This window comes from Prionailurus viverrinus, chromosome B3, assembly GCF_022837055.1.
Source record: "Prionailurus viverrinus isolate Anna chromosome B3, UM_Priviv_1.0, whole genome shotgun sequence".
Lineage (NCBI taxonomy): Eukaryota > Metazoa > Chordata > Mammalia > Carnivora > Felidae > Prionailurus > Prionailurus viverrinus.
In genome coordinates, this window is record NC_062566.1 from 56,729,317 (window position 1) to 56,745,980 (window position 16,664).

General features: G+C 48.5%; 1 protein-coding gene across 1 annotated transcript in view; it reads left to right on the forward strand.

Moving 5' to 3' along the window:
- Positions 1-15,335, forward strand: part of EHD4 (EH domain containing 4) — an 87,639-nt gene extending 72,304 nt beyond the window's left edge. Inside the window, exons 5-6 of the mRNA XM_047862713.1 lie at positions 2,487-2,651; positions 11,207-15,335. Coding sequence (XP_047718669.1) covers positions 2,487-2,651; positions 11,207-11,743 — 702 coding nt within the window. The 3' untranslated portion in view covers positions 11,744-15,335. The remainder of the gene's footprint in view (positions 1-2,486; positions 2,652-11,206) is intronic.
- The last annotated feature ends 1,329 nt before the right edge of the window (positions 15,336-16,664 follow it).

Sequence of the window (16,664 nt, forward strand, 5' to 3'; positions counted from 1 at the left end):
AGCTAAAGTCCAACACTCTAAATAAAGGATTCCCAAATTTGGGGTTTCTCTATCCCAAAGAATCATGTAAAAATTTTAAGCTGTTTTAATGTGAAAAAATAAGTAAATAAGTTTACTAGTAACAGAAAGGTTCAGACACATCTCTTCTCATCTGTACTTGTGATCAGTAGCCAGGCAGGACACTGTGTGTTTCTGTTAAATGACCTTTATATAGATGGGAAAGTTAGCATTGTCTGGTCTGAGCATGTCAGCGTTTACATTACATACTTATTTTAAGTAGCAGAATGTTTTTGGCTGTGCCCAGTGTGTGTCCATACACAGAGGCTCTCAGCTGAGCTAGAGGATGTCTCTGCTTATCCCCTTTATTCAATTTCCATTCTTCCACAAGATTACAGAAGTCTGTTTTCTTTAATAGGATTTTCCCTAGCTGCATAGTCATTTTCTTTTGGTAATCACTGTTCTGCTTTTCATCCGTTCCTATTTTTAGTTATTTTCTTGACTTCTAAATTACTCTGTAGAATTCTGATACACAAACAGAGGTTTTGTAATGAACATTTCTTCACGTCCTAAAGTTGGAAATCAGCAGAAGAGTGGAAATGTTCGGGGGACCTGGGTGGCTCAGTCGGTTAAGCACCCGACTTCCACTCGGGGCATGATCTCACAGTTCGTGAGTTCAAGCCCCTCATTGGGCTCTGTGCTGACAGCTCAGAGCCTGGAGTCTGCTTCGGATTCTGTGTGTCCCTTTCTCTGCCCCTCCCCTGCTTGCACTTTCTCTCTCTCAAAGTTAAATAAGCATCTAAAAAACTTTTAAAAAGGGACACCGGGGTGGCTCAGTCAGTTAAGCGTCTGACTCTTGATTTTGGCTCGGGTCATGATCTTACAGTTTGTGAGTTGGAGCCCTGCATCGGGCTGTATGCTGATAGCACAAAGTCTGCTTGGGATTCTCTCTCTCCATCCCTCCCCCACTCATGCAATCTCTCCTTCTCTCAAAATAAATAAATAAACTTTAAAAAAAAGAAAAAAAAAATTTTAAAAAGAGTGGAAATGTTAAGGAAGGGGGTGACACAGCCAAGCAGAGCCATCCAAGGGGGGTTCACCACCCCTCGGGTGACAGTCCTGGTCCTGCTAGTGCCAGGTGATCAGGGTTTATGGAGCCTCCGCCTCATTTCCCCAGGGGTTCCTCTCCTAGAGGAAGGTGGTCCTATGCAGCTAGTCCTGTGCAGAAAAGAGTTCAGTGCCATCTTTTTTTTCTTTTTTAAGATTTTATTTTTAAGTATTCTCTATACCCAACATGGGACTCGAACTCACAACCCCAAGATCAAGAGTTGCATGCTCCTCCGGCTGAGCCAGCTAGGCTCCTTCAGTGCCACCTGTAGAGATCCCAGAGTTCACACCCTCCATGGGGAGATTACAGGAATTCTCTCATCTCACTGTCCACTGGGTACAGATTTCCATGCAGATTAACTATTTACGTCAGATCAGACATTTACATCAGTCTTCAGTTTCGTTTCCTGGTGCCCCTGGGCACCAGCCCTGCTGAAACTTTCTTTTAGGTCTTGTGGTTAATCACCAGTCTTTCAGCCCAGGCGCCACCCACCCCGCTCACTCTCTGCATAGACGCAGACACGGAATAGCCCCTCAGGCACAACTGAACTGTGCCAGAGACCTTCCCCAAGCCTGTCGCCCCATCCTATCCCCAGGCAAGCACCACCAGCCCACTTAGGAAGCAGGGCACTCATGGCATTATTCTGGCCTCTCTGGTCTCCCAGAAACGTCATCAGCCCATCAGCACCACGTGAGGTTAGCCAATGCTCATTCTAATCCTACACAGCTCCTGGCATGCGCAGTGGTCTACTTCCCCGCCTCTGAGATGTGTAGCAGCCACATACACGGCACTGCCCCAAATACGGCCCCTGTTGTGTTACTGCCACACCGCCATCCATGCTCTCCCTCTCCTGGACAGCCACAGCCCTCCTACCTATCTTCAGGACCCAATTTAGGTGTCATCTCTTCCTGACTCTCCCCTCCCACAGCCCTTATCTGTCACATTCCACTTCCTGAGGTCTTTTTCTGGCTCCTCCCCATCCCGGTCCTTCTGGGGGGGAGGGGGTTCTTGGCTCACTTTCCCTCAGTGGTCACAACCATTCCTGTGGCTCTGGTCACCACCTCTGCCCCAGCTCTCAAATCCAGCACCCAGACTAGCTCTATCTGGAGCTTGGGGCCCTCTTTCCAGGCACCCTTAGACAGCGCCATCTGGGGGTCCCTCATGTACCTCACATTCTACATGCCCAGAAACAGACTTGTAATGTGTCCTTTGTGTCTCACCACGTCCACCACCCCCACCCCCCCGCACCCAGATCCTTACCCTCCTGTCCTGAGGGCTGTGGCCCTGAATATGGGAGCCTGTTATGTATTATGATGCCATCTTGTTTGTCTTTCTGGTACAGTTCTAAGTAACACGTCCTTACTGACATATACCCCTTCAGGTACATGCCTACATCATCAGCCACCTGAAGAAGGAAATGCCAAGTGTATTCGGAAAGGAAAACAAGAAGAGAGAGCTTATCAGCAGATTGCCAGAAATCTACCTTCAGCTGCAGCGAGAATACCAGATTTCTGCCGGGGACTTCCCAGAGGTCAAGGCAATGCAGGTACTGGGAGCCTATTGCAACATCAATGTGACCTTGTCTGGCTGGTTGCTGGGTCCACATTAGGGTTTCCTGGTTTAGGATAGAGAACGCCATGAATGCATCTTCCTAATGGTGATCCATGAGAACAGGCTTCTGAGAGTAAAGCAGAGATTGCCTGGCCCCCAAAACTAACCAAAAAGGGACACATTTCAAGAAGTAAATTTAGGTCACATGAAAAAATCAGATGAGCATCCCTCTCAGGCCATGTGTTGGCATTAAGTGACACCTGTTTTGGGGAATCCCAGAACCTTAAGGTAACAAGAACTGCCATTAACCTCAGAGGTCACCCCAGGCAGCCTCCGCAAGCGTGCGCTGCGAGGCACTGTGGTAATTAATACATGCTCAGGCAACAGTGCTTCTGCAGGCTCAGAGCCCTCATCAGAGTTCCGAGGGCTCCTGGGGCATGGCTGGCCTTCCCTGGGCACAGCAAGTTGTGCTCACTAAAGATTGTGCTTACGAGTCAGCATTGGGCAACTTTGGGCCTGATTTTAGGGTCTCCCTGAGTTGTGCCTGGGCAGCCCCAGATGAGCCTGAATGGGTGCTGCATTCAGCCTGGCCTGACCAGTGCGTCTACCGCCCTGCCGTGGTATTAGATATACACATCGATGCTGACCATATCTTCCCAAGTGAGGCCACCCACCTGGCTCCTCACAGAGCCAGACTAACCAGCTTTTTTCCACTGCAAGGACCTGTCTGCACTAGAGGCCACAGTCCTCTCTGGAAAGCAGACCAGGGAAAGAAAACCCACATTGCCCTCTTTGACCCTCTCATTTTCCCACATTTGATGGAGATGTGGATTCTGAGAAATATGACTCTCGCAGGAGGAAAACGAGTCTGCAAGTACAATGAGGACTTATGGGGACCCACCACGGGGGCCGGTTGGGACGTCTGTGCCCTGCTTCAGTGGGTGGAGAAGGCCTGACCTGCCCCGATGGCCACCGCCTTGTGGGAACATAGGCCTGGATGGTTCACGAGAAGTTGCAAATCTAGATTTGTGCGTAAAGTCCCCTGGTTTTCAAATTTTAGCTCAGACTTTCAAAAAGTACTACATAGGCCAAACAGAGCATCCCTGCAATGCTGGCTATACCCTGGAGATCTCTAGTTCTCATCTTTTGCCTTGAGCCACAGAGGAAGACGGGGCTGAAAGAAGAGTCGTTGGAGATATACAGCTGGAAGGTGGGCCTGTGAGCTGCCTGGCTGCCTCAGGAGGGCGTAGGAGAAGGAGAGATCATGGAGTGGAGGCAAAGATCAACAGGCATCAGGAGGGGAAGCTTTGACCTTGAGGAGTTTTTTAATGTAAACTTTCTGTAAAGGACACATTAACATAGGAGTGGGTCATCCTTTTGTGATGGCAGGGTTCAGGGTGCTAAGTGCATGTGGAATATATGCTCTGGACAGATATGACTTAGCTCGCTTCAGAATAAATCCAGAATATCTTTTTTTCTTCCTGAAATGAAATAGGTATCCCTGTACTCAGAGGAAGAATTGGGTTTTTTTTTCCAATCACAAGATGGCTGGGCTACTGGGGCCTCTGGAGCAGTCTTCCCAAGCGGGTTCACCTTCACACCCTTGGGTTATGCCCTACACCACATGACCAAACTGAGGGGACATGTTTCCTTGCATCCTTAAGATATTTTTTTTTAAAAATTTTAATGTTTATTCATTTTAGAGAGAGAGAGAGAGCGTGAGCAGGTGAGGGACAGAGAGACAGACACACATAGAATCTGAAGCAGGCTCCAGGCTCTGAGCTGTCAGCACAGAACCTGATACAGGGCTCAAACTCATGAGCCATGTGATTATGACCTGAGCCGAAGTTGGACACTTAACTGACTAAGCCACCCAGGCACCTCACATCCTTCAGATATGTTTAAAGGAAATTGGTTCCTTGACTGAAATGAAAGCTATGAATAAATACATCATGTGTACTCTGGCCTAATGGGGCTTCTGTGGCTCATTAGCCTGCCACCCACAGGAACATGTTGCTCCAAAGACCTGAGGCACCACTGAGCCCAGCAGGAAGCCACCGTAAGCCTCCTTTCAGGACCTGCAACCTGTCCCCAGAGGAACTCCCATAAAGCAGGTAGCAAACCGCTACGAGAGCTTCTCATGACCATGTTAGCCTGGGCCTGGCCATGTCAGAGGAAGCCCAGGCCTCTCAGCTGGAGCAGAAGGGCAGTCCCTGAGGAAGAACACAAGGAAGCCATGTGCCCCTCTTCTAGCATCTCAGGAGAGGCCTTAGCCCCTTCATTAGACACCTGAGTGCCTTAGGACTTGATGCAAGGAGTGCCACCTGACAGGTATCCTCATTCACCTGTGTTCATTCACTCAGTCACCAAGAAATATTAAGTCTACCATGGCCAGGCACTGTTCTAGGTCCCTGGAATAAATCAGTGAACAAATAACAAAAATCCCTGCGCTGGATTACAGTATTTGCCACGATGACTGTGGCCGGCAATGGAGTTTTGGCAGCAAAGCCTCCTGTTAGGACATGTGCTCTTTGTTACGACACTAACACTGTTGCGCTTCCAAGCAGTTGATTTATTTATACAGTGGCCGTCTCCCTCATAAAGCTGTATCTCCATGAGGCATTCAATGATCTGTGTCTCGTTCACTGCCATACCACCAGCACCTGGGATGTAGCAGGTGCCCAACGAACAGGTGTTAGATGAGCTCACTGAGAAGTTAGTGCGTGTTTATATCATAGCAGGCAGTAGGGTAGTGAATTTCTCAGACGCTGACCTAACCCAGAAAGCCACAGGACCTATGAATAGACCAGCAGTTTTCAGAGCAAGCCCCTGGAATCTGGAAGGGATTCCTTCATGGGAGAGTGGCCAGGCCCTAGTCACACCACCCCAGTCCCTTCAGGGACTCCTCGAGGAACAAGGCAGGCCTGGAGCCCATAGGGCATGCTTACCATCGCCTGATACTTCCAGCTAGTTTTCTGTCACCCAGGAAGCTTTGGGGGCTTGATGGTGTGGGTCAGGGCCTCTGTCATCTCTGAGTCTGTTGAGCATCTGACATCCCCTTCAACACAGGTGTTTAAGCTCACATCGACTACATCTGGGACAACACTGGGGACCTAAGTGTGGAGATCACTTTTTTATGATCTTTCCACATCTCAGGGTCACTCAGAGAGCTCGCCAATGCCAGCTTTAAGTCTCTGTTCTCCCTGTGCTCTCACAGACCAGGCTGGCTGGGGTGACTCTTAGCTGTAGCGATAAACTGAGTGTATTGTGAAGGCTTTTGCCCAGTGCTGGGAGAGGCCCACGACCTGCTGGTGAAGCAGCCTGTGTCTGCCCTGCATCCTTTTGCGAGGGAATGTGATTTACCACACTGATAGGTGCAGACTGGAGAATGAGGAGAATGCTAGCAAAGCCACTTTTATTGCAGACTCACTTGCCCTCAGAGAATTTGGCCCCCTCAGCTGATGAGGTGGCAGCGTTTCAACAGCAGAGGGCAGCAGAGCCGTCCCCCACCTGCTCAGCCCACCTGTAAATTGGAGAACTGCTTCTAGTGAATTCTGGGAGGAAGTGGGCAAGAGATAGCCCAGCGACAACTGGGCTGGGAACTGACCTTTGTAGCTTGGGAGGGAGAAGTTCCAGGATCCAGGGCTCAGTGGCTTTGATGGATACAACTGTTGAAGGATAAATCTTTAAATTCCCCAGTGTGTATTCATCCCAATAAAAAGATTTCTGTTTTGGAGAGAACTTGGTGGAGGGTCAGAGATGGCAGTGGTTTAACTTGTACCCCACACTCCCTGGTCAGGCCTTGGGGGTGAGGGGTACCCCAGGGATGAGAGTTTAGGGTTGATTTCCTATGTGCCCTCCGGGCAAGGGTGGCTGCTTGCTGTTACTTCCTGTCCACCCCTACAAACATGTGGCCGTTTCTTCTTGCCAGCTTTCCAGAGGTTTATAGTCTGAATCCGCGAACCCTGCAGGCGGGTGGAAAGTTCAGGCAGACACCGCCCTCATTCGTCTGCTTGGCCAGACACAGGAGCTTTGTGTGCGCCCAGAGCGCAGGCTCATTCATGAGGAAATAGGGTAGGTGTCTATGCACCCAGGGGAATCCAGACTTGTTTACCCCAGCAGCACTCAGATTTTTGTGTAGGCTGCCTGCTCTCTCCTCCTGGGCTTTCTCTTCTCAGTTCCCCCAGCTGACTGAGATACTGGCCATAAGAGCCCAAAGTGTTGGTAACATTGTTTAGAGCTGGTTTTGGAGTGAATTGCAGGTGACCCCGGTCTGTCAGGATAGCGACACACAAATCAGAATGTGTCTAGAAACCAAGCCCACACCACACTGAGACCTGACGGCCCCAGAGTTTGCTGAGAAGAAGACTGTTGGAGGCACCTCTCTAGAGGTCTGTCAAGCTGTTTGGCTTTCAGCTCTGTCCCTCCATGTGAAGCTCAAGGCTCTGCTTCTAAACAACAGCACAGGATGTCTGCCCTGCTGGTACACTCTAGAGACCACAATTTTGACTCTCCATTGGAAACAACCTAAATGTCCAACCACATGGGACAGGGTAAAGGCAAAATGGCCCAGCTGTACAGTTCAATATTAGATAGCTATTAAGATGAAGAATAAGATTGTATAAAAGTTATTATCACAGAAAGATGAGATACATTTTTTCTTAAAAATCCAAGTTGTCAAGCAGTGTGGTCTTAGTTCAGTTAAAGTGTGTGTGTGTGTGTGTGTGTGTGTGTGTGTGTGTGTTTATGTGCATGTGTATATTTATAAAAATGGCTAGAAATGTGTGCTCAAAAAACATTAGCAGAAGTTATTGCTGGGGGGCATCTGGGTGGCTCCGTCAATTAAGCATCCAACTTTGGCTCAGGTTATGATCTCGCGGTTCATTGTTTCGAGCCCTGCATCAGCCTCTGTGCTGACAGCTCAGGGCCTGAAGCCTACTTCACATTCTGTGTCCCCTCTCTTTCTGCCCCTCTCCCGCTCGCTCTGTCTCTATCTCTGTCTCAAAAAATAAACATTAAAAAAAATTTTTTTAAGAAGTTATTGCTGGGTGATAGAGTTATAAGTGATTTACATTTTTGGTCTATCAGTTTTTCCCCAAATTTTTACAACAAAAAAGTGTGATATTTATGATTGCACAAAGTTTTGCTTTTTTTTCCCCCTCCCTGCCTATCACATTACTTCTCCCCAGAATAGTCAGGTCTGAGGGGTATATGAAACCCCTTTTACTCAAGAGTCTCCCTGCCTCGTCTCCAGAAAATTGTACACCTGGATGGCCCCTTGCTGGCCTTCTAGAATTTTCCTAACAGAAATACTTTACATAAAGTCCATATAAAAACTTGCATATCTGGAATTTTCTGCATTTATTTGGCAAAACTGCTGTTGAAGACATTTTTCAAAGATAATAAAAAGTCACAGGTAACTCTCACAATTCAGACAAAGTTTGTTTTCTTGCAACAAACAGGTGGTGTGTTCCCTCAGACAATGAGGGGGTGTGCCCCCTGGCAGCTGAGGAGAATAACTTTTCTCACCTTAGATGTCTGATGTAATAATGGTCCCTTTCCTCTCTGTCTTAATTACTTAGCTTTTCCATTTCTTTTTTTTTTTTAAGATTACTTATTTTAAAAGAGAAAGCACATAAGCTGGGAAAGGGCAGAGAGAGAGAAGGGGAGAGAGAAAATCCCAGGTAGGCTCTGTGTTGTCAGCACAGAGCCCGACACAGAACTCAAGAACCAAGAACAAGCATCCAGTGCTTCACCAACTGAGCCACCCAGGTGTCCCTTAGCTTTTCCATTTCTAACGACTTTCTTCTATTTCATGTTACCATATTTTCACTGTAAGCTAAGCCAAGTCCTTCTTGAAAGAAGGATCTAAAAAAAACTAGAAAACTAGAACGTTCTCCCTCTTTTATAGCATAAGCTCCCTGAGGGCAGAGATTATGGCTCTTCATGGTTATATTATCCCCAGGCTCCAAAACAGGGCCTGGCAATAACAAATTCCCAGTAAATGTTGGATGGGTCAATGGAGAAAGGATGGATGGATGGGTGGATGGATGGATGGATGGATGGATGGGTAACCAAGGAGAACCAGAGTAGGAGGGACTATTTCTACAGAGCTATCCACAGGGCTTGTGTGGCATCTATAGTCAGCTCTCCTCTAAATCAGGCAATTGTTGTCCTAGGACCCTCCCCAGTGCACATGTTTCTGCACTTCTGTCTGCTGATGGGCCTGTTCTCCTGGGTTGTGGAGCCTGGACCTGCCCTGAGCTGGCTGGTGATACTCAGCTCTATTGGCTGGATTTCCATTTGCCCTCCCCATCTCTACTCTTCTCCTACTTAGCAGTTTCAACTTTTACTTATTTGTACCTTAAACTACATTTTTTTAACTGATCCAAAAACAAAATCCTTAAATAATTGTTTTACCTAAATCAGTCCCTCTGACAAGCTTCATGTTACAGTACAAAGAGCATTAGTCAAGAGGCAGGAGCCATGGGGTCTAGTCCACCCTGTGTGCTGTCCGTAAAACAGAGTTATTCAAAGTTGCCCTTCCTTACTCCCAGCATTGTTGTAAAGACCAACAGAAGTGTATCATAAGATCACCTTAAAAGATAAAATGCTAAATCTCTAGAGCACTTAAAAAAAAAAAAAAAGGCAAGGTGCCCCTGCGTGACTCAGTCGGTTTGGAATCTGCCTTCCACTCAGGTCATGATCTCACGATTCATGGGTTCAAGCCCCACATTGGGCTCTAGGCTGTCCTCTCAGAGCCTGCTTCAGATCCTCTCTCCTGCCCCCCCCAAAAGTAAATAAATAAAAACTTAAAAAAAAAAAAGGAGGGGTGCCTGAGTGGCTCAGTCAGTTAAGCATCCAACTCTTCATTTTGGCTCAGGTCATGATCTCACAGTTCATGGCTTCGAGCCCCATGTTGGGCTCCGTGCTGACAGTTCAGAGCCTGGAGCCTGCTTCGGATTCTGTGTCTCCCTTTCTCTGTCTGCCCCTCTTGGGTTCATACTCTGTCTCTCCCTCAAAAATAAGTAAACATTAAAAAAAATTTTTTTAATTAAAAAAAAGGCAAGGTTGAAGGAAGTTTACCTAAAAGCCCTAGGATTATCACTTGTGTGGCCACTAGCCAAAGATTAGCTACTATTAAAAAAAAAAAAAAAAAAAAAAAAAGTTGCATTCCATGCATCTTGTTTCTTATTCTGAAAACCATTCCTATATCTGGTGAATTCAGATGTGGGGTCCCCACCAAAGAGAAAGCTCTGAAACAGCCCAGGAATGGGATGTCTACTTAGAGGAGAATTCTGACTCCCGCTATCCCACTCCCTATCTGCTTCCTTTTTTTTTTTAAGTTTCAAGTTTTTATTTAAATTCTAGTTAACATATAATGTAATATAGGTTTCGGGAGTAGAATTTAGTGATTCATCACTTACATAGAATACCCAGTGCTCATCACCAGAGCCCTCCTTAATCCCCATTATCCATCTAGCCCATCCCCAACCCACCTCCCTCCATCAGCCCTCAGTTTGTTCTCTATTGTTAAAGTCTGTTTTATGGTTTGCCTCTCTCCCTCTCTTTCCCCCTCCCCCTGCCATGTTCAACCTCAACCCAATCTCAGACACCTCCAGTTACAAAAAAAGACTAAAAACAGTCCTCTCTGGAAAAAGCCTTGCCAACCTTTATGTGGGTAGAAGACACCCCTCTGTCTCCAATGCTCTGACTTACGGGAGAACAGATGGAGTTAAAGGAGAAGGAAAGTCTACTGGCCAATACTCTGAAAGTGACTGGTTGGGTACCAGTAACCCAGAGGATACCAAAAGAGACTGATATGATTCATTACCATCGGAAATGAAAGTGATTATGACAGCATTTATGTACACACAGTATCTCCTTTCAAGTTTATGATTCCCCCACAAGACCTCAATTCTCATGCCCCCTCCCATCAAGGCAGAAAATCAGGGCAACAAGGAGGTGATAGTGATAAGTCCTTGCTGTGAGAGCTGTTTGTCAGAGACCTCTCTCAGTCAGTCAGTCCCTGGAAGGCGGGTTCAGTGCTTGGAGGCAGGGCCACTGGCTGGCCAATATGCTGATTTTAGCATCATGCTTCTCAATATCCTCATACGGAGTCCAGGACAAGTCATGCTGTAGCTTGCAGGTGCCAAGGAGGTCATATGGACAACTTGTCCCCTTTGGAGAAATAATAGAAAAATACTGCTGACCACTGTCCCGTTTATAAAGGTAATAAATGTTGCCAGGTTTTTTTACTATATTACAAGCTACATGGTGCAAGTCAGCATCTCTGCGAGCATCTTCCAGTACCTTCCTGGCTTGTTCTTATAAATGTTGGATTTGCTCAGCTACGACTGTTATTTTGTTGGTGGCATTTGCTTGGATGACTTCGTCAGCCTCCTCGACCCGTAGCTGGCTGAACTCTTTGGTCTGCGGGGACTCCCCCCCGACTGCCCCGGCGTTTTGGCGTCCCCCATGACAACAGCCGACCCTATCTGCTTCCTGAAGAAAGGGCATGTGACCAAGTTGTGGTTTTTCCTTTTGCAGGAACAGCTCGAGAACTACGACTTCACCAAATTCCACTCGCTGAAGCCCAAGCTGATCGAGGCAGTGGACAACATGTTGAGCAGCAAGATCTCGTCCCTGATGCACCTCATCAGCCAGGAGGAGATGAGCATGCCCACGCAGCTCGTGCAGGGCGGCGCCTTCGACGGCACCACCGAGGGCCCCTTCAACCAGGGCTACGGGGAGGGTGCCAAGGAGGGCGCCGATGAGGAGGAATGGGTGGTGGCCAAAGACAAGCCCGTCTACGACGAGCTCTTCTATACCCTGTCGCCTGTCAATGGCAAGATATCGGGCGTCAACGCCAAGAAGGAGATGGTGACATCCAAGCTGCCCAACAGCGTCCTGGGCAAGATCTGGAAGCTGGCGGACTGTGACTGTGACGGCATGCTGGATGAGGAGGAGTTCGCACTGGCCAAGCACCTCATCAAGATCAAGCTCGACGGCTACGAGCTGCCCAACAGCCTGCCCCCCCACCTTGTGCCCCCCTCCCACAGGAAGTCCCTGCCGAAGGCCGACTGAGGGGTGGGCCGCTCACAGGGCAGGCAGCGGGGGGGTAGGCATCAGGGACCTGTGCCTGAGGCCCGTGCCACTGCTGACTCACTGACCCTACCCAAGGCACTGCCCTCTCTGTGCCTCAGTTTCCCCACCTATGGAATGAGGAGGGCACACACTGGACACTAGATGAGGTTCTTTCACCTTTAAAATTCCCCGAGTTTCTATTAAAATATTGGGAGGAGGGTGTGGATAAGGAGATTGAAGGGTTAAGAAAAAAGAGAAATTGACCAAAGAGTACTCCGAGGCCTGGAGAGACCTAGACGTGGAAGCGGGCTGTGCACAGCCAGAGAGCCACAGGGAGTGAGCCGGGGGCTTTTCTGGAGCAGGGGGAGCCTTCCGCACTGGACCACATCATTGTGCACCTGCCTTGGCCCCTGTCTGTCCCTTAGAGGGCACCCAGAAGGAGCAAAGTTGATCTTATTTATTTCATTTCCTGTTGTATTGAGAGTGGAAAACAACAGAGCACAGAGCGTTTCTGCTCTCTCCAGACCGCCTACCAAAGAGAAGACTGCTTCCCCTGGGTGTGAAAGGAGAGTCCCCTTTGCCTGTGTGCACCCCCGTCCCTCCTGCAGGCTCTAGCAGCACAGGCAACCAGGCCAGCAGGGAGCATTTGTGACACCCGACACCCCCTGACTAGCCCACCCAGGGCTCCCCCAACCTGGGCCCTTCCCAGCAAAATTGCATTTGGTTAGGAATTTGGCAATCAGAACCTTTATTAGCCCTTGGCAAGATTTCTAGTATTCAAATCATACTGGAGTCTGAAGGTTGGTTTTTCTTACTGGTCTGTCCAGTAATTTGTAGCAAAGTCTATTTATCATATTCAAACTATAGTAAAGGAATGAGGTGGTTCTCTGTAGTCATCAGTGTGGTGACAGGTCCCCAAGGCCCCTTGGACGATGACAGGATTTAAATTCAGCAAAACCATGTCTTGGTGCCTGCAGCGTGCTCGGTCTAGGGACACAAGGGAACGAGAGGTGAGCTTGCCCCAGGGTGTCAGGTAGAAAAGGTCATTCTCTAGCTTTAGACGCTATTTTTATAAAAAAAAAAAAAAGAAAGAAAGAAAGAAATAGGCATCTTTATTATGTCCAGTTTTTCTTTCTTATAGGAAAAGCCTTTATACAAATAGGATGGCATCTTTCATATGAAACCTTTTTCTTTAAAAGGCTGTGAGGTTCAAACCATGCATGCCCCTCACAAGGCAGGATTGGGGCACATCCCGCACGTGGATTCCTGAGTGTTCTGTCTGAGTCCTGGTATAAACCTCTCTGGTCCACACACTCCACTGCCTGTCAGATGGAAGTGGTTAATGCTCACTACCACCTTCCCTCCTTCGTGGGCTGCAGTTTGGGTATTCATTTCATCATTATTTATGCAATTAAAAAAAGAGAGGCGCAAAATGGTGATGGCTGCACGGCATGGGGCCCCACCAGCACCGAAGTGAAATGAAGTCAGAACAGTCCCGCCTGAGCCTTCCAAAAGCCACATTTTTTTTTTCTGATGTTACCTGTGATATCAGGGTCAGAAGTGCAGAATTAAGAGTCAATTTTTTTTGGGGGGGGGGGGAGTATTTATCCAGATGCCAGCCCTCGCACTCCCTAGTTCGCTTTTTAAATAATGTCATTTTAAGAGAAATAAATTCATAATATGATTTTTAGTCTTAATGAGCACTTTTAAACTCATTAGAAACCTATAGAGGTTTATAATGTCACTACTCTCATTTTAGCAGATGGGTTGGTGAACGCGTGAGGACTGCCCCAGGGTGTACCCACAAGGGAGCCCACCAAAGGGCAAAACAGAAAAGAGAGAATTCATCGGTCCAAAGGTTTAGAGGTGCCAAGGTTAGCTGATTTTCCACTCAGAACTATCCTGCTCCTTTAATCTTCTCAGTTGTCATATATAAACACATACACATACATACACCACATGAGTATGTGTTCTTGACACTTGTCAGCATGCATATATGCAGATATGGCCAAGTGTCGTCTGTGCAGAGACATACGGGAAAACTATATTAGAGGACCAGCAGACTGAGGTGTCTGCTTTCTACAGGAAAGGAAACTTCTTTTGGTGGTGTTGTGATCCCTACCCCATATGCTCAGGTGGGACAACATCAGGCAGCTGCATGCTTTCCCTGCTGAGAAAGAAAAAAGTCACATGCCCACTTTTCTTAACATCTCTTACAACATGAAGTCAGTCATCACGAAGAGTTGATTGGAAAGAGCAATGTCCCTGGAGGACATTAGGGATGGCTGCTAAGGCTGAGGACCCGTATCTTCCCAGGACCCGCACAAAGTTCCCGGAGTCTGCGTCCAGAACCCCTCCTCGTGCAGCAGGGCTGGGGGACGGCAGAGCCCTCCCGAATCTGTTCACACTGACCCAGCACGTGGCCCTCCCCACACCACCCAGTTTTCAAAGCACCCCCTCCCCGGAGTGTCTGCAGCTGGGCGGGGTAGTGGAGGCAGGTAAACTCTAGTGCTGTGACACTCCCCACGCTCTCCACAATTCCACGGCAGAAACTCTGCTTTCACAAGATGCTGCATAACACAAACCTCTGCAGCCTTGAGTTCAAGAGAAAAAGCAAGTTCAGGCTGATCCTCCCGAAGACAGCTTCCAAGTCGTAAGCCTACTAATGAGGCCCTCCTGAACCTATCTGCAAAGAAACGTTGCACCAAGACCTATCAAAAACCTCCAGTTTCGTGGTGACATGGGGACACCCAACCTGCTCCAGCCTCAGGCTCCAGCCCAGCATTGTACACCGATACCTTCCTTACTGCGTTATGCAGGGCCCAGGACTGGTCGCTCTTCGGTGGGGAGAGCCGTTCATTTAGCTGGCCCCCATCCCTCCAGGGCTGGACTGGGTTCCCCTTGGAGCCCTTGTCATTATGCAGCAATCACATCTTTGGATTTGGAGGTGTGACTCCTCCTGCAGGATGGCGGGCCTTTGAGGAGCTGAATTCTTGTGTGTCCGGGACTGGGTTTCCAGGTGGGTCAGAGAGCACATGAGGAGAAGCCAATGCCTCCCGTCCTCCTCTCAACCCCTGCCCATTTTCAGCCCACTGGAGAAGCCTCAGCAGAACCTTGGCCCCACTGCCGCTGAGCACAGCCCTTTTTCATGTTCCGCCGGTTCCCCCCGGGAGCCGCCTCTCCACCACACCAGGAAGGTCTCGTACCGCAGTCCGTTGTCCAGCGTGGGGTTTCACCACCAGTCATGGCCCGACTGCCACCACTGGGACCTCCCCACTTTGCACCATTACACGCCTTCGGTACTCCCAGAGCAGTACCCCAGACGAGTTGTCTTGAAGAAAAGGGAAGCATTTAACAGCGGCACTGTGTATTTCCTCCGTGGAATGTAGCAGAGAAATAACCTTCTTAGGACAGATAACCACTGAGTTTATCCAGGTGAACATGGGCCTAATTTAAGAGTGTATCAGGTTACATGTCAATTAGCCAATGCAGTTAATACACAATGCTTTTTTTTTTTTTTTTGTAATCCTGTTTCCAGGTGTCAAATAAAAAAAGACACAATCTGTTGATCAATAAACTTGTGAAAAATTCACTAGCTTTCCTCCATTGGCTCTGGCTTTCCCGTGACTGTGTGGCAGTTGTCTCAGCAGTAAAGCAGGGATCCAAGGCATTAGGGGGAGGGTGCATTCCTGCTGCGCACCATCCCTGTGACCCCCACTCTTCCCGTGTCCTCTAAGCCAGGACATTCCCCAAAATGGGCCATCTTTATCCGGAAAGCAACTCCATCTGCTCCCCAGCAGAGGTCAGGTCCAGGACCAAGCCCCAAGTGAGGATGACTGGAAAGCTGGACTGGAGGAACCACGGAGACAGACCCTTCCGAGGCTAGGGAGGGCATCACTGAGCATTCTCAAAGGAGAGAGCACCTGCCACGACGTCCTCTCCAGTTTGGAGGCAAGTCCCTGCGCCTGAAGCTGCAGTAGTGCTAGGGTTGGAGCCCCCTGGCTGGCACTGTTCCTGCCTCTTGTCACCTCACAGGTGCAGATACACATCCCCAGAGCAGACACCTGGGTTTTTCCTGCTGTCACCCATCTACCCTTGTGGTGACCCAGACCTGGAATTTCCTTCTCAGAGCACTCCCCCACTCAGTCTGAGCCACAAGCTTTGGGTGAAATAGACCCCTCTCCAGGTGGGTCCTGACTGGCTTGAGCCAATTAGAGTATTTCATCCTCTGGTCACAAATTCAGGAATGGACATGTGGCCTCAATTCAAGCCCATGAGAGCCAAGCCCCTCAGACTTCCCTTCCAGCTCTTGAGGGGGTGTTCTCTCTTTGAACCAGGCAGTGTAAAGAAGCAAGCCTATTGGTACAACAATATAAATGGCATTGAGAGGGGCTCCCAGAGACTGGGGACAGGGGAGAGAGGTTAGGCTCTCAGCAACCACCCTCTGGATCAAGAAGGTGAAGGAAGCCTTGAAAAAGGCAGAGGGAGTCCAGGCCTGTGGTGGCCTCATTTGAACTGGGGATCAAACCTCACCTGGGGCAACAGAGTGCCTAGTCCTAGTCAGTTAAGTGTCAGAGTTAATTTCAGCTCAGGTCATGATTTCATAGTTAAGGAGATAGAGCCCCGAGCTAGGCCCTGAGCTATCAGCACGGAAACTGCTTGGGATTCTCTCTCTCTCCCTTTCTCTCAGCTCCTCCCTGCACTCTCTTGTGCTCTCTCTCTCTCTCTCAAAATAAATGAACGTAAGAAAATAAAAAATAAACTCCTCACCTAAAGTCCTCCTCCTGTCGACATTTCAGACCTCTGGGCCAATACATTCCTTTTATACTGTTTACATTTGACTTGAGATTTTAGTTATTTGCAACATGAATAATGCAAAACTATGTACTAACAAGGGATTCTCATTTCAGCAGGGGCTGCA